The sequence below is a fragment of the Emys orbicularis genome, chromosome 24 (assembly GCF_028017835.1).
Source record: "Emys orbicularis isolate rEmyOrb1 chromosome 24, rEmyOrb1.hap1, whole genome shotgun sequence".
NCBI lineage: Eukaryota > Metazoa > Chordata > Testudines > Emydidae > Emys > Emys orbicularis.
In genome coordinates this window covers 5,862,538-5,880,770 of record NC_088706.1, presented here as the reverse complement: position 1 = coordinate 5,880,770, position 18,233 = coordinate 5,862,538, and the positions used below count along the sequence as shown (strand labels likewise).

At 45.0% G+C, this 18,233-nt stretch overlaps 1 protein-coding gene across 1 annotated transcript in view; it reads left to right on the top strand.

Annotated features, from left to right (window-relative positions):
- The first annotated feature begins 2,485 nt into the window (after positions 1 to 2,485).
- BTBD2 (BTB domain containing 2) overlaps positions 2,486 to 18,233 on the top strand; it is a 38,865-nt gene continuing 23,117 nt past the window's right edge. Inside the window, exons 1-2 of the mRNA XM_065422003.1 lie at positions 2,486 to 2,874; positions 13,849 to 13,968. Coding sequence (XP_065278075.1) covers positions 2,486 to 2,874; positions 13,849 to 13,968 — 509 coding nt within the window. The remainder of the gene's footprint in view (positions 2,875 to 13,848; positions 13,969 to 18,233) is intronic.

Genomic DNA, 18,233 nt, shown 5'->3' with positions numbered 1-18,233 from the left:
CCAAAAGCACGCTCCACAGTCATTCTGCACCGGCTTAGCCTGTTGTTGAACCGCTCCTTGCTGCTGTCACGGCTCCCTGTGTAGGGTTTCATGAGCCACGGCATTAAAGGGTAAGTGGGGTCTCCAAGGATCATAATGGGCATTTCGACTTCCCCTACGGTGATCTTCTGGTCTGGGAAAAAAGTCTCAGCTTGCAACTTCCTGAACAGGCCAGTGTTCTGAAAGATGCGTGTGTCATGCACCTTTCCAGGCCAGCCTGCGTTAATGTCAATGAAACGCCCACGATGATCCACAAGCGCCTGGAGAACCATAGAGAAATACCCCTTCCAATTAACGTACTTGGAGGCTAGGTGGGCTGGTGCCAGAATTGGAATATGCGTCCCATCTATCGCCCCTCCGCAGTTAGGGAAACCCATTTGTGCAAAGCCAGACACAATGTCATGCACGTTACCCAGAGTCAAGGTTCTTCTGAGCAGGATGCAATTAATGGCCCTGCAAACTTGCATAAACATGATTCCAATGGTCGACTTTCCCACTCCAAACTGGTTAGCGACCGATCGGTAGCTGTCTGGAGTTGCCAGCTTCCAGATTGCAATAGCCACCCGCTTCTCCACGTCAGGGCAGCTCTCAATCTCATGTCCTTGCGCCGCAGGATAGGGGCGAGCTCCTCACACAGTCCCATGAAAGTGGCTTTTCTCATGCGAAAGTTCTGCAGCCACTGCTCATCATCCCAGACTTGCATGACAATGTGATCCCACCATTCAGTGCTTGTTTCCCTAGCCCAAAAGCGGCTTTCCACGGTGGTAAGCATATCTGTGAATGCCACAAGCAATCTCATGTTGTATGCATTACTCGAGTTGATATCATCATCGGAGTCCTCACTGTCAGTTTGGATCTTAAGGAGTAACTCGACTGCCAAACATGATGTGCTGACAAGACTCGTCAGCATATTCCTCAGCAGTTTGGGATCCATTCCTGCAGACCGAAAGGGAAGACAGAGCGCGCAGTACAAAAAACGTTTAAAGATGGCGCCAAATGTGGACGGAAGCACAGGGACTGCTGGGATGCGAACCGATCCATCACGGGGCATTGGGACAGGACCCAGAATGCCCCGCATCCTCCCCCTTCCCACAAGTCACAGCGCCAGAATGGGAAGAGATGCTCTGTGGGATAGCTGCCCATAATTCACCGCTCCCAATGCCGCTGCAAGCGCAGCAAATGTGGCCATGCCAGTGCGCTTGCAGCTGTCAGTGTGGACAGATTGCAGCGCTTTCCCTACTGCGCTCTCCGAAGGCTGGTTTAACTCAAAGCGCTCTACATCTGCAAGTGTAGCCATGCCCTCTTACACAGCAGATGTTAAGCATGAAGTATCAGTTTATTGGAGGGCAGTATCTCTGGAGATGAGGAAGACAGCCAAATGAGCCGGTACATTAGCCACAGACCATCAGTCCTTTGGCCTAAGGATTGTAAGGGATTACAGAACACTAATCAACACAGCCTCGATGAAGTTTTGGGTGCCTGGTTTTTAGAAAGGGTTGGTTTGCACTTGTGCAAAGAACGTTACATTAGGCTTATTCTTCAGGGGATAAACTGAAGTGTTTCTGTGTCCACAACAGGCTACCTAACCTTCTGGAGAAGCTGCCTCCTCCCCATAAGCCATCGACCCCCAGGATCAGAGGTATCCACCTTGTGGGCCCAGACTTGCAAGATCAACGGTAACCTTCCCACATCCCCCCATGGGAGCTGTTTTGTCCCCAAAAGCTTGGATTCCCCCAATAAAAAAAAAAAAAGAGCTGTGTCCTCCCATAGAGGAGCTGTGACAGTGTCCCCATGGTTCCCACCTGGGGTCTTCACTAGGGTGGAAACAGCAGGGAGTTCATTGGGCCCCCCATTGCATGGCTCCCTCCAACCCCTAACTCCTTCCCCCGCCACCTGCACTCCTCAGGCACCCACATCCCTCCCTCCCGCTCCCCCTGCAGTCCTCACACCTAACATGCTCCTTTCCTTGCATTCCTTGTGCCCCCCACACCCCGTCCACCCCCCACCTTCCTCATGCCTCCCCCACACCCCTCCCTCCTGCCGCCATCCCCCACACTCCTCCCTCCAACCCCTGCACTCATGTCTCCCACATCCCTCCCTCCTGCCCTGCCTCCATTCCCCATCCTCTGTCCCCCCACAACTCTACCCTCCTGCTCCCCCTGCAGGCCTCACACCCTCCCCTGCACTCCTCCTTCCCCCCACGCCCCTCGCGCGCCCCCCTACGCCCCGCCCCCTGCGCGCGCCCCACCCGCGGCGGCCGGCGCCGCGCCGCGCCCCGAGCCCCATGCGCCGCTGCTGCCCGGCCCTGTGTATAAGCAGCAGCAGCAGCCGCGCCACCCCCTCCCCCTCGGCGGGCCCCGCCGCCGCCGTGTCCCGCCCGCCGCCGCTCGTGCTGCTGGTGCTGCTGCAGCGCCGCCCTCCCCCTCCCGCGCCTCCTCCGCACAAGATGGCGGCCGGTGGGAGCGGCGGGGGCCCCGGGGGCCTCTCCTCCTCCGGCCCGCAGCCGCCGCCGCCTCCGGGCAACGGGGCCGCGGCCGCCGCCTGCACCAACGGCCCCGGCGGCGCCCCCGCCTCCCCGCCGGGCCTCACCTACAACCAGTGCGGGGCCGGCAACCCGGCGGCGGCGGCGGCGGCCGGGGGTCCCGGCGCCGGGGGCTCGGCGCCGGCGCTGGGCGGGGCGGCTGGCCCCCTGCAGCGGGAGCCCGTGTACAACTGGCAGGCCACCAAGCCCACCGTGCAGGAGCGCTTCGCCTTCCTCTTCAACAACGAGGTGCTCAGCGACGTGCACTTCCTGGTGGGCAAGGGCCGCGGCTCGCAGCGCATCCCGGCCCACAGGTGGGCAGCGAGGGGCCGGGGCGGGGCGGGCCCGGGGCGGGGCGGGACTTCCCGCCCCACGGGTGGGCCGCGGGGCGAGCGGGGGAAGAGCGGCGCATCCCGGCCCACAGGTAGGGACCGGCCGGAGGAGCGGCCCCGGGGGCGCAGCGGGGCTCGGGCCGAGGGAACCGCTGCTCCTGTCGCAGGCCGGGGCTCGCACCCCGGCCTCCCGCCTAGCAGGGGGCTGTGCTGGACACGGGGTGGGGTGGGCCGGCATGCGGCGGGACCGTCCCTCCCCCCCAATTCTGTGCCCCCTTCACAAGCTCCTTCCTAACTCCAGGGGAGCAAGGGACGGTAAGAACGGAGGGGACCCCCCCTTCCCTCTGCCGTACTATCCCCTGCCCGCCTTCCCTGGGCCCTCCACACTAACCCCCCACCGACACATCCAAGAGGCTGGGCCTCCTCCCTTGCAGGGACCCAGAGCTGGTTCCCAGGCCTGTTGTGGCTGGTAAGAGAGACCAGGATGCTGACTAGAGGCCAAGTCAGCCTGGGAATGCAGCCCCTGAGTTGTCTGTATCGCAGGCCTGCCTTACATGGGGGGGGGGGGGGCTCTGCCCCTTAGAGGGGCATTTGGAATGGCTGCAGGGCAGTTGTGGGTTAGCGCACAGGTAGGCCATTGAGCACCCAGCGTTGTGGGTCTGTCCCCCCGCTGGCACCTCCAGAGCAGGACGCCTGTCTCTACAGCTTGAGCCGAAGAACCAGGTTCTATAGCTGGGGCTGTAATCCTTTGCTGACGGCACAGAGCGAGAGAGACGTGTAACTCACTGTTCAGTGGGCTACAGACTCGTGACTGAACGGCAGCGACAGTCGTCCTAACGGGGCACAGAACAGAGAATCCTTATAAAAGAAGGGGGTGGGTAGCCACTGACTCTATATTGGTCCATGTATTGGTGGGGATCCATTTTCTTAGAGTGTAAGCGCTCGTGTGTATGTCACGCCATCTGACTATTCTGTCCTGTACTTTCTTCTGGGGAGGTAATATGGAAAAGTTAGGGTTGCTACCTGGTATTCTTTCACGTAGGCTGGTCTCTTGTTTACTTTTCTTGATTTTATTCCTTTCACTTAGTTATCAGATTACCATCTGATTTTTACCTGTAGCTAGGAGACATGTTACAACACTTTCAGAATACTATGAATGTACACAGGGCTTTAAAAACATGTGATTCATCTACACTATACAAATCTGTGGGTGGTATTTACAACTTGTTTGTCTCCTGACAAGGTTAATACTCTGGGGACATGGTGAAGTCCCATCTTGAAGCATTGATAGACTAAACTGCTAGAGGGTTGGCCAGAGGAGCATTGTAGCAAGGCGTAGTTAGCTCTTGTGCGCACGATAGAGCCCTATTTAATGATGATGTTCTTCCAGCATGGTATGGTGTGGTGGTTATGGTGTAGACGTGTTCCAGAGTTAATGCATCTTTTTAGACGGGCTGTTTAAAAAGAAGCATCTCAGAGAATTTCAGTGGAGATTTTGGTTGGGGGATTTGATGTAAAACTTCAGCTAAATAAAATTCCACTTACAGAATAGTGTGTAGTTTTTGCCAGATTTCTTCAGCTGCAGAATAGGGCTCAAATCCCACAATTTTATAACTTTCTTCTAAAAGGCGTAAAAATGAGAATCTGTTTTGAAAAGACTACAGAAATACGGTAGCATAAAGAATCCTTAGCTTCTACTTTGAATCAGTTCCAGGAAAAAAAATATTTTGAAAACAGCTTGCTAAATTAAATCTTAGTGAAAAATGAAAAAGGAGGGTTGGGCAAAATGTGTAAAATACTAGAAAGATGTCCTTTTAATTTTAAAGGAAAACTTTAAAAAAAAAAAATATTTGCCTTTCCTGCTAATGTTGGTATAACTTTATCTATTGAAGTCTTTACTAAAAATTAGTTATAGCTGAGTGATATGTCTGCATTAGGTTTATATTGGTTTTGAGATAGTCTGTCACACTAGCACTGCACAACTGGAAAATAATGTTAAAGATCACACTTTCAACTGGATATGAAAAACAGTCTACTGAACACTAAGCACTTACTCTGCATTGATACTTTTAGGCTGAACAGTAATTTAAGAGCTTGCAGTCCCCAAAATGGTTGTTTGCTGAAGAGTTTGAATTTGGCTTGATATTGAATATCTGATTCGGAGGTAATTGACTACTAAAGTTGACTTCTCTGACTTTCCTCCTTTGAAATATAGTGGTGAGATGACTGGCATTGTTTGCCACCTACTGCTTTGGGAGATACCTAATGCGTTTAGTCATTCAAGTGATGAGTGACTGCAATTGTCCCTCGTTTTAACACTGAACAAAGCAGTCAGGGATCCAGTGAATTCTTACATTATTTTTCTTAAAATTAACGCTTTGCAAGGGAATTCTTGCTACAATACCTTCCTAATTATTTCTTTTGTCTTAGCTATCTGTGTAAATATATTGTCTAGAAACTTTTCCCCTCAAAAAGTATGTCTCTAGTTTTCTATTTTAATCCAGCTTCTATTTCATTTGTTGATAGAGTTTAGGAAAATAAGAACACACTTTTATGTTACAACTAGAAATTATCAAAGTAGAATTACTTAAAGATGAGCTTGAAAGCAAAAGGGAAATTTGAGTTAAGCATATTTCTTTTCTGCATGCTATGCTAACCAGGTGGTGGGAGACGTTCAGCACAGAAATAAGTTGTAAGTAACCTTTTAAAACTTCTTGCCTTGAAACTCTCCTGGTACTTTCTGGTTCCTTGGAGCTATATCAAATAGCATCATGCTGTGACATCACAAGTATAGATTACATATGTTGCAATAAGACTTCTGGTGTTTGTGGTCTTACATTCTGGGATACATTGGTGATCCAGGAAGTACCAAGAGGATTTGAGAGGCAATTAGTTTAATTTTTGTTTAAGCAACTTAACAAACACTTCTGTGCTGAATGTCTCTGCAACAACCTGTCTGGTCAGAGGGCATTCAGCACAGAAACTTATTTAGTTCACAGTTACTTCGTGGTTCACCTTTAATTTTGTCAGTTTATTTGAGGGGTGTAATGATTTTGATTCACTGACCTGTTTGTGAAAACAGAGTTCCATGGCCCTGCCAGTTTTTTTTAATAAATCTCAGAATTAGGGCTGTCAGACAATGACTAAAGGTTATCCAGACTGTAGAACTGTTTTTTTTAATCAAGTGATTTACAAACAAAGCCAAATACAAAAAGTGGTTATGAGAGGGGCATACTCTAGTACATGAAAGTTGACTTGGCACCTGCCTATCTGTTAAATGTGGCGTTAGCAGAGCTATTCTGTTGCTACTTGCTCGCCCAGAAAGTGCATTGTAGAGGGGATATATTTGTAGTTTTAACTGGTAAATGGTGCACATACTGAGTGATTGTGGTTTGCATTGTTGTTGTGCAGTCCAGAAATGGTGGGGGAATGTAGAGGGGATTACTGGGAACTGTTTCTTGTTTTGTCCCCATGGCATTTCTGGGAAGATAAAGTTGCCAACTATTTATGCACGATACAGTCAAGAAAACTTGACAGAAATTTGAGCTTGAAGTTTCTGTTTTTAATATAGTTGTAGAAGAAAAACAAATATCAGATGGATCACAAATGGTAGCCAAACCTTCAACTAGGCTGTGAAGGCAGTATTTGGCATAATGGAGCTATTCCTTTATTCCTCTGTCAGCCTTTGTAAAATATAAATCCTATAATGGTGTAGGCTTTGAACTACCAACTAGTAGTATAGTAGAAGGAATGAATCAGGGCGGTAGTAGGAAATGATCTAATATTCCTGGTTCTTGAGTGGTTTATAGAACAGCTAGGTGATATTGAGTTACAGATATTCTGGCTCCAGGAAAATATTCTTAGAAGCTTCCAGAAACTTCACAGGTGGATGAACAAGTTAATTTAGCCCTTCATGAGGTTTCTGTGACTTTCTTTACATAATCTCTTAGCTTTTGGTACATTACATTCCTAAAAATCAGATTCTTTCATCACAAATTTTCAGACTCCCTTAGTGTTTACTATTGACAAAATATCAGGCATTACTATTCACTTTCTTAATCTTTTCATGCTGCTTCTGTCACTTAGGGCTGGTCTACACTAACCCCCCCACTTCGGACTAAGGTACGCAAATTCAGCTACGTTAATAACGTAGCTGAATTCGAAGTACCTTAGTCCGACGTTACCGCGGTCCAGACGCGGCAGGAAGGCTCCCCCGTCGATGCTGCGTACTCCGCTCGCCGAGCTGGAGTACCAGCGTCGAAGGCGAGCACTTCCGGGATCGATCCGGGGCACTTCCGGGATCGATCCGGGATCGATTTATCGCGTCTTAACCAGACGCGATAAATCGAACTCAGAAAACCGATTGCTTACATCCGGACCCGGATGTAAGTGAAGACGTACCCTTAACTACATTTACTCACTTTATTTTGGCTACCATCTTTGTATGCATTGTTAAAAAAAAAAATCTTTGTGAATTCTAATTGTCAAATGATTATTAGTAGTGAGAGCTTAGGACACTAGGGATCTTTTGCCCCTTTTGAGAACAGCCACATGAGTGTGCACACACTTTCATTGAAGGTAGAAATAGGAAAGACATCTGGATTATCCAGCTCATCTTCCTGCCAGTGCAGGATTGTTCCCATTAGTTTTTCTAGTGGATGGTTTAATTTGGCTCTAAAGAGACATCAACTTGAAATCTAATCACTCTAAAAAATGAGTTAAAAATAGTTTCAGGTGCTATACCTTCCTTTGAGTCTCTTTGACACTTTATCGTTTTGCAATCACACTTTCCCATTTTTAAAAATCTCTTTCCAGTTACTGTTTGAAAGACCCACATAAATAGGGGAAATTGACTGACTATAGGTGGGAAACAGTGAAACTAACTACATACATTAGACAACAAATGTTTTTCCATTTGTCTCTATAGTAATCTTGAGTTTTACTTGTAACATTAGTGGTAAGCAATCTTGAGACTGACATGTAATGTTTAAGTTGATGGTGTACCTTTTGAAGTTCCACCATTCTTCAGATGTACCGTAAAAAAAGTTCCATTCTAGGAGTCTTGTGCTTCCAATGTGAGATCTGCTGGGACATCCCCTAGCTAAGAATTTGGAGGGCTCTCCACTATAAACTAACCAAAGTGATTTGTCCATTGAGTGAAATGCCAGCAGGAATTGTGAAAAGTTAGTTTTAAAACTTCAAGTCCTTTCAGAATGGTCTCTGAAGGTTCCTTATCACTTGGGGCTGCATGTGCCATGACCTTGGAACCCTCAAGAGCAGCTACAAGTCTGTTATTTTTTACGTTATTTTTAGTAACAAGTAAGGTATGTAACTTTAACGTGACTTCCATTAAGTTTTACTGCCACTTATATAAAAAACGCTTTCATTTCATTTAGTGATACTGATACCATGAATCAAGTCTCTTAAAATTTGTTCTTGTGGTCTGTGTCCAAAATTATTCAATGAAATACATCCTTATATACATTATTCCTTTTAGTGTACTGCAGTTTGCTGCGTTTCTAGCCCTTTGAAGAAACCAGAATGCTAGGTAACAATTGGGGAAACAATTCAGTAGCCAAATTAGTCTTTCTCCTTCCACTAGAGGGAAAGGGTTCTTCAATGATACAGTGACTCCCTTCCCCACCAGCTGACACAGCTAGCAAAATATCATGATAATTTGCCAGTCAAGGCACAATTTCACTTACCTTCCTAAAAAAACTAAAGATTTTACTGAACCAGCTCCTGTTGGTGAGAGAGACATGAGACACACTTTTGAGTTACACAGAGCTCTTCTTCAGGTCTGGGAAAGGTACTCAGAGTCCAATCTTGCTTGTTGATTTTTGTAATGTGAATGACCTAGTCATCGACAGAGCCCTATTTGAACATGGTGAAATTCACAAGCTGACATGGTGTTCTCCAAATGGCAGAGATAAGAACCAGATTGACCATATCATGATCAATGGCAAGTGGCGATGCTCACTGAGAGATGTGAAAATGAGAAGGGGTGCAGATGTTGGCAGCGACCACCACCTTGTGACCGGCTCCATCAAACTAAAACTGAGAGGCGTGGGTCCACCAAACAAGGGACGTATCAATTATGATATTGACAAGCTAAAGTCCCTTGAAATACAGAAAGCCTTTGTTCTGCAGTTAAAGAACAGGTTTCAAGCACTTGCAGACCTTGATGAAGAGGAGGGGAATGCAGATGAGGAGATCAACAAGAAGTGGGGCATAAGTAACAGCAATTTATAAACAGAGCAGTGAAGCCTGTGTAGGCTACAGGCAGAAGAGAAGGAAGGAGTGGATTACACCCAGCACATGCAACGCCATAGAAACCGGATGAGCCCTGAAGAAAAGTTTTAAAGTCACAAAATCCCAGACGCTAAAGGCCAAATACCACGAGCAGTATAGCAAGGCACACCGGGAAGTCGCACACCTTGTGAGAGTGGACAAACGGCGTTATATTGATAATCTGGCAACACCAGCAGAGGATGCAGCTGCTCGTGGTGAACAAGGAACCGTCTACAAAATGGCGCGGCTTATCAGTGGTAACCGGCAGACACCAACAAACACTCTCATCAGGAACAAACAAGGGCACCTAATAACAACCGAAAAAGAACAAGAAATGCGCTGGACAGAGCATTTCAAAGAATTGTTGATCAGGGAGCCACTTAAAGAGGAAGCAAATATCCAGGAGGCAGAAGAAGATCTTGATATCAACACAGACACACCCCAACTAAGGAAGAGATCATTCAAGCCATCAAATCCTTAAAAAATGGGAAAGCTCCTGGCAAGGATAACTTGAATGCAGAATTGTTCAAGGTAAATCCTAAATTAGCAGCATCTATCCTGGCCCCTCTATTTACATCAGTCTGGGAAGGGGAAAAAGTGCCAGATGAGTGGACCAATGGGGTTATAGTGAAGATACCAAAGAAAGGAACTCTCAGTGATTGTAATAACTTGTGTGGTATCTCACTTTTATCTGTGCCAAGCAAAGTATTGTGTAGGATCATAGTCCAGCGTATATCAGAGGCAGTTGATAGCATTCTCAGAAAAGAGCAAGCTGGTTTTTGGAAAGGGCGTGGCTGCACAGACCAGATCTTCACTTTACGAAACATAATAGAACAGTGCTTAGAGTGGCAACGGCAACTTTACATAAATTTCATAGACTTTGAGAAGGCTTTTGGTAGCATTCACAGGATCAGCCTATGGCACATTCTGTGGGCATATGGAATTCCTTTCCGTATAATCAACATCATCAAAAGCTTCTATTTCAACTTTACATGCAGTGTTGATCACAGTGAGCTCAGTTTTGAAGTCAAAACAGGAGTACGTCGGGGTGTCATGTCTGCAATCCTCTTCAACATTGCCATCGATGGGGTAATGCTGCGTACAACAGAAGACATGCCAAGAGGCATTAAATGGACACTCTTCTCATCCCTTGAAGACCTGGACTTTGCAGATGATGTCGCTCTCCTATCACATACCCAACCCCATATACTAGAAAAAACAACTCGACTCAACGCATTCAGCCAGCAAATTGAACTGAAAATCAACCGCAATAAGACCGATATCATGACCTTTAATATTGCCTCACCATCACCAGTACGGATAGAGGATTATGTTCTCACCAATGTAGAAACATTCACATACTTGGGCAGCACCATCAGCCAGGACGGTGGAACAAGCCAGGACATCCAGAACAAAATCAATAAAGCCAGGAACACCTTCAGGAGCTTAAATACAGTCTGGAAATCATCAAAATACAACACCAACACCAAACTTAAGATTTGTCAGAGCTGCGTACTTTCAACACTACTTTAGAGTGCAGAATGCTGGGGAATGAGAAAGTATGTCATGTCCAAACTGTCTTCATTTCATACAACCTGCCTCAGAAAAATCCTCCGTATCTTTTGGCCCAGAACAATCTCAAACCCAGATCTATTGACACAGTGCAGCCAAGAGGATCTGAGTGCCATCATTGCCCGGAGGCGTTGAAGATGGATCAGTCATGTGCTTCAGATGGAAACTGATTCCATCACCAGAGTAGCAATAAGATGGACACCTGAAGGTACGCAAAAATGAGGCTGCCCGAAAACAACATGGCGAAGAGCTGTGGAAGCCGAGCTGAAAAACCTGGGGCACAGCTGGGGAACCATTGAAAGACTTGCCAGAAACAGACAGAAGTGGAGGAGCGTCGTCACTTCCCTAAACGCCAGAGATGTAATAGGAACGTGATGATGATGACCTTTGCCATACCCGAAGAAGAGTTCTGTGTAGCTCGAAAGCTTGTGTCTCTCACCAACAGAAGTTGGTCCAATACAAGATACTACCTCACCTACCTTGTCTCTATAATATCCTGGGACCGACTGACTTACGTGGCTACAACAACTCTGCATATAAGGATTTTACTAACTTATAAAGTACTCTGCATAAAATAATTGTTTAATTTGCTGAAAGGAACATCTCTTTTATAAAAAGGGAAATCTTATCAAAGTTGCTGTGCAGGAAAAAGGTGTCTTTAAAGATACCACGTACACAGAATTCACACTCTTGTGTCTCATGCCTTCTGTCATACAGAGAAGCCCCATAGGTCTTGAGACTTTTGGACCGCTGATGCACTGGCTGGGTTTGAGGGCTCTGTCGTATTGAGCATGCTTCAGCCTCAGAGGCTCCAGAACTTTCCAGCTTGTTTCCTTTATGACAACAGTTGAGAAATGGTTCCAGTCCTGTTACAGCTCCAGCTTTGCTGGTTCACCAAATTCTTCTGTGGAAAGAAAACCTTGATGCAATATATGCACTTACTTTAGTGGTCTTCACTGTATTTGAGATTAGATTGTAACCACCGAGGGAAAAAAGGATGAACATGTCCTAAATTTTTAAGTACATTTTTCAGAATTTAGCTTCTCTGATGCATATGGCAGTCACCATAACTTTCATATTTGCATGTTTCCTAATGGACCAAATACTGTAATTCTTAAATGTCTGTTTAGCTAGAGGTGCCTGTCAACAGATGAAGTTGGCTTGCATTTACATGAGAAAATTGTAAAGAACAGATTCTCTAGCATCTAAATTGTTTTGAGACAGCACTCCAAATTGATATTCTTCAAGGTAGGGAATGTGACTTTTTGTGTTAGTTGCAGTGTGAAGTTATTGCAGTGTGTAAATGGTTTGTGTGTACCCACCATTACCACTTCGTGCTTGCATTTAAATGTTACCTGTTTTTTAGGTTTATAATATAAAATCTTCAGAAAGTGAATAAGGAAAAGTTATTTACTTGTTCCCATAATATAAGAACTAGGGGCCACCAAATGAAATTAATGTGCAGCAGGTTTAAAACAAATAAAAGGCAGCTCTTCTTCAAACAGCGCACAGTCAACCTGTGGAACTCCTTGCCTGAGGAGGTTGTGAAGGCTAGGACTATAACAGGGTTTAAAAGAACTAGATAAATTCATGGAGGTTAAGTCCATTAATGGCTATTGGCCGGGATGGGTAAGGAACGGTGTCCCTAGCCTCTGTTTGTCAGAGGGTGGTGATGGACGGCAGGAGAGAGATCACTTGATCATTACCTGTTAGGTTCACTCCCTCTGGGGCACCTGGCATTGGCCACCGTCGGTAGACAGGATACTGGGCTGGATGGACCTTTGGTCTGACCCAGTACGGCCGTTCTTATGTTCTTTTTCTTGTGTTCATTGGAGTTTGTGTGACCAGAAGTAGTAAACATCCCTACAGAAAATGAGACTGAAGCACTCTCTTTTTTTTTTTTTTTTTTTAATAGAGAGTACTAGGAAAGGTTGTTCCTCCCAGGATGCAGTGCTAGCCAGTCGGTGCTCTCCGCTGCTGAATATTTTTGTGGGAAGGTTGAGTACAAAACGGTGGGGAGATGAATACATTTTCAGACAGCTTGGAGGAGGATCTCGGTCTGGTGTGGAAGGAGCTTGCACACTTTCTTTTTAACTTTAAAAATTTATTTTTGATTAATGTCTCCTTTCTAGTGGGGAGATAGAAGGATGGAAAACAGTCTTGTTAAGTAAAAACAATGAGGCGGTCTTGTGGCACCTTACAGATTAACAAATTTATTTGGGCATAAGCTTTCGTGGGATATGCCCACATAAATTTGTTAGTCTCTAAGGTGCCACAAGGACTCCTAGTTGTTTTTACTGATACAGACTAACACGGCTACATCTCTGAGTCTTGTTAAGACTCCTTTTGGTTTTCTGGGTGTGATGTCCAGTATTTTAGCAAGAGTAGTTAGGACTTTTAAGGTCTGGCTACACTGCAATTAGACACCTGTGGCTGGCCTGTTCCAACTTGGGCTCAGGCTAAGGGTCTGTTCAATTGCAGAGCCCGAACATTGGAACTGCAAGTTCAACAGCCCCTTAACCCCAGCCCTGTGAGCCCAGTTAGCTGGCATTGGCTGGTGGTGGGTTTTTAACTGCAGTTTAGACATACTCTTAGGTTCTGTTCCCAGCTCTTGTGATTCAATGGGGCACCTTGAGTTACTTACCCTCGTTTGTACCTCCATTTCTCAATCTGTAAAATGGGTCTACCGCACAGGGGGTTATGAAACTGTAAAGTGCTTTGAGGTCCTCCAATTAAAGGTGGTACATAAGTACAAACAATTACATTAGCAGGTGTATTGTCGGTTACAAAATGCATAAACTCTGGCTTTATAGGAGCCATTATACTTTTTCATTGCATGCTGGGCTGAGGGGGAGGAACTTCCAAATAGTAGTTTGCAACTTTGTCTGGTGTTACTGGTAATATAGTAGTGATAAGGCCTAGGATAGAAGTGGATTGCTTCTGAGCGCTTGACGTTAGTACTGTCAACAGTAACTGATTTCCCCTTGGGATGGGGAGGGGGAGCAGAAACAAAAATGGGATTTCCCACCCCCCCCCCTAAAATAGCAAAATGTAGTTTAATGTAGGATTTTTATTTTTATTTTTAAATGTTAGGTTTGTGTTGGCTGTGGGCAGTGCGGTCTTCGATGCAATGTTTAATGGTGGAATGGCCACAACTTCTACAGAGATTGAACTGCCTGATGTGGAGCCTGCTGCCTTCCTAGCTTTGCTAAAGTAAGCCTCTTTTATTGTACAGTGTAACTAACTTATAACTGGGCACAGGTTATTGTGAACACGAATATTTCAAATACAAACAATCCATTGTATCTGTTGGTTAAAACGGAGATAGTCAAGTAGCGTATATCAAATTTTTTATCTCCATTGTTATCTGGCACAACATGGTCTTTAAATACTAATTTTTGTAAATCCTCTATTCCTTATCAGATAAACCTTTTTAAAACAGCCATTGTTTATGTAAGACCTACACAAATGTCTTGCACTTCTGCTGGTTTTGCCACCCAGGTTAACGAAGGACATGTCTAAATAGTGTTGATACCTCTTTAACCGTATTGCTTTAGAAGCTGATATAGCTGAAACAGTGTGACCCCCCTGGCATGGACACAGTTACACCAGGATTGTAGTAATAAGCTATATTGATAAACACCTTTATAACAGTACAGTTTCGCAGGCATTGTCTACGCTGCCTCTTTATAGCACTGCAGCTTTCTCGCTCAGGGGTGTGAAAAAACACCCCCGTGAGCACTGCAAGTTTCAGCGCTGTAAAGTGCCAGTGTAGACAGTGCACCAGCGCTGGGAGCCACTCCCCTCGGGGGTGTGGGGGGGTTATTTTTTGTTTTTAACAGTGCTGGGAGAGCTCTCTTCCAGTGCTGGTGCCGTGACTACACAGCCTCGTCAAAGCACTACCGCGGCAGCGCTTTAACGTTGCTAGTGAAGTCATCTCCTCAGGGTTGAAAGATTTAACTCTATCTGTCCAAAATCACACCCTTCTCTGAAATCATTAAATTGGTACTAAACTGTGTTTAGATCAGGCCTAATGAATCCTGTTCCTAGAGCTGGCTTGAGATGGATGCTAATGCTCTTCAAAAGAGGAGGGAAGCATATAGCGCTCTTAGCATTGTCTGAGTTACAATTGAAGCTCAGTTGGAAACTGGAGGAAAACCGGTTTCCAAATGAAAGGATTTAATGGCTGGGTCTCAGCTGGTCGAATTCTGTTCGTGTCAGTGAAAACGGAACTGATGCCAGCGGAGGATCTGGCTCCTAGCCTCTAGTGTTGGATAATGGAAGTAAGACAAGAGAACCCCAAACCTAGAACATGACTTGGCAGAATTTGATTTTGATTTTTCTGTAACTTCAGCCATTAATGTTTTTTAACTTTTTTTTTTTTCTGATTTGTATCGATTTTAATACATTTTCATAGCAGGGCTGCAGGGTCAGTGCCACTTTGCGCTTGCAAGGTGGGCTGTGGTCCTGGTAAGGCAGACAGAGACTCCCAGCCAGGACTGCGAGGAGGAGGAAGAAACCCCAGCTATGAGGGGAGGACTCCCTACTGCTGGATAGCTCTTGCCCCCTTTGCCCCACTCCCCATGGGGGTGCAGATGGCTCCCTGCATTTCTGGGGGGCGGGGGAGGCTGTTTTTAATGACTGGTATGATATTTTTTCATCCATTTCTGTGTCAGGTGAAATTGACATTTACTGATGACTAACAATTTAAATCAAATTCTGCCAACCCTACCTATAACCTAATGCTCGAGTGTCCTTTTTAAAGCTGTCAGAAAACTTGGAAGCTCCTGTGGCTTTCAGGTGCATGCTCACAGCTCTCACTAAAGGCAGTAGGAGTGCTTTGTGCTTGTTAAAGGGCCACATTTTACATGCAAAATTGACATCTTAGACCTTGTGTGAGTACGGATACCTAAGCAAAATGCTGTCAGATGTCCTAATGAATAATTTTTCATACGTTGGGTAAACATTAATACGGAACATGAAGTTTACACATGCAATGAACAGTAATTGTCTTGTTTCGGTAATCTGTGTTCTTTAGCTGACTTAATTGCTCCCATCCTCTCACTTTGACACCTGTTTCACCTCTCAGCTTGTCAGGAATAGCTTTGGAACGTATATATATATATTTTTTTGCTTCCCTTTTCAGAAAAAGTGCTTCTGCCTTAGATAAGACATTAGAGAGAAAGCAGAGCCTTAAAGGCTAAAAATGTTTCACTAGAATGAAGGGTTAGAAATCCCCAGGACCCCCTTTCAACTGACTCATATGATTTAAGATGAAAGCACCTGGAAAACACCCCCCCTCCCCCCCAAAAAGCCAGTGCTTCTTGCCTATGGAACTAAGACCCTTTGATTGGTTCAACTTCAGTCCATATCCAGCCAAACAAAGCTGATGTTTAGTTTTAACATCTGATTTTTAAAAATAAAGCCAAACTAAAATAGCCATTGAGTTTAAGAAAAGTTAAAACTTGAGGTTATTCACTGATATCGTCTGAAAGCCTGAGATTTTAGTGTGGTTGCTGAAAGGCCAATAAAGTGGTCTTCCAAGGGAAGATTATTTGAAATGATCATTCACCCTATTCCTTGTTATCAATCAAATAACAGAATAGAAAACACTTTTTTTCTTTTTTAGCTATAGAAAAGAAAAATAAGGCTTGGATAATGTAATGACTCTTAACACTTATAGTCATACTATAAGGTAGGGATGAATAAAGTTCATGCTTTACTTGTGTGGTGCAACAGTGTTGTAGATAACTTTAGACATTGACAGGGTTCTTGCCTCACTGGGCTGTCAGTTTAGAAGTACCAAGGGAAGATGGGAGGAATGTTCCCACTATGAGCAGGCTGAGCAGTGAAGCTTAAGTGCTTTGTTTAACAATTTTCTTGGAATTTAGCACTTGTCTTCATGCTAATTTTGAAGTGGAAGCAAGTGGTCTCCTGGATGTGGTTCAGGGCATGAGCTGATACCATGAGGTCAGGAAGAATTTTTCACCAATGTTCAGGATTGCACTTTCTGCGATCCTTAAAGTTCAGTTACAGACCACTGCCAGGAGCTGGACTCCAAACTTGGTGGACTAATGATTTAATGTGTGGTAGTGTCTTCTGTGTCTGCATGGTAGACCTACTCTCTTGCTAATGTTTTCGTTAACTCACAATGGGCTCTTGTTTGTTTAGTTTACGTAGCCTCAGTCTGCTTTTCCATTTGGATATTGGCTATTTTAAATTTTTCTTGGCTCTTAGCAGTGTAGATACTAGAAGTAAGACTGACTTCTAAACTTTTCTCAAAGCCCATTATGTATCCTGGTGTTATTTCCTTGGCTTCATGCATTGTTTCTGGGCTTGGTACTAAAACAAAACAATTAACATAGCCATGGCACTGAAAAGCACAGTGTTGTAGTACAAATAATTGGTCAATTTACTTTTTAAAACTAGCTTGCAATAAAAGGATGCTAGCCTCGTAAAAATAAGTTTGATGTGAGAAAGAGGGACAAAATACATAAACCAGTGGCTTGATGGTGTTAATAACAAATACTTATTTATAGAGCACCTTATAGTAAATTCTCAATGTGCTTTACAAACCGCCTCAACCTACTTTAAATTACTGTCCAGGATCTGACTTTACACAATAGTTTAGTTTATATTCTTAGAGGAGCCTAGCAAATAAAAGGTCAGCTTAGTGACCTATTCTGAGTTTGAGTGAGGGTTTAGCTGCAGACATCTGCTCTCTGGCTTTCTTCAAGATGAGAAGGTGGAAGGCATCCCAAGTTCTGCTAGAGGTGGGAGCTGGGAATAGAAATTAGACCTTTTATGGCTGCCATCAAGGATCTTTAGTAGCTTTTTTATAATTGGCCCTTTTAACCAGGCAGACTGAAGTTTGGTGGCTGTCTCTTGTGGCTAGTGCTGCGTGCAGAGAGAAGTGTCTTCAGAAGTATTGGCATGAGCATTATAATGGCAATCCAATGGCAACACAGCACACTGATGTCATGGTTTGGGTTCTCTGCCTCTCAGGACAGCTGGGCTGTGAGCATAGGAAATGCCTTACCTTAGTCTAGCCACCTGCTGTGGTGATGGGCTTTTTTTGAGCCATATGCTCCCCACCCTGAGCAGAAGGAGACTGGATTGTAAGTTTCCCCAAGGCGTGGTCCATATCTGTGCATTTGTACAGTGCCTGTAGAGGGGCTCTGATGCCGAATGGGGCCTCCAGCTGCAACTATAATATAAATAATGTCCGTGGCACAGGGCTGCTAGGGTAAGTTTGGAAGACCTGGCAAGAAAGAGCCCACTGGAGAGGAGTACTCAAGCATTATAAATAAACTAACTGTAACTTCATGTGCTCAATGCATATTTGTCACTAAATACATTCATGCTGTTGGAATAAATGTAAATAAATTCTGCATTAAACCACTGAAGTTGTAAAGAAAATCAGACTGTTTTATTTACTACTCTTCTGTCTTAGGCCCAGTCCTGTGCTAACCTATGCA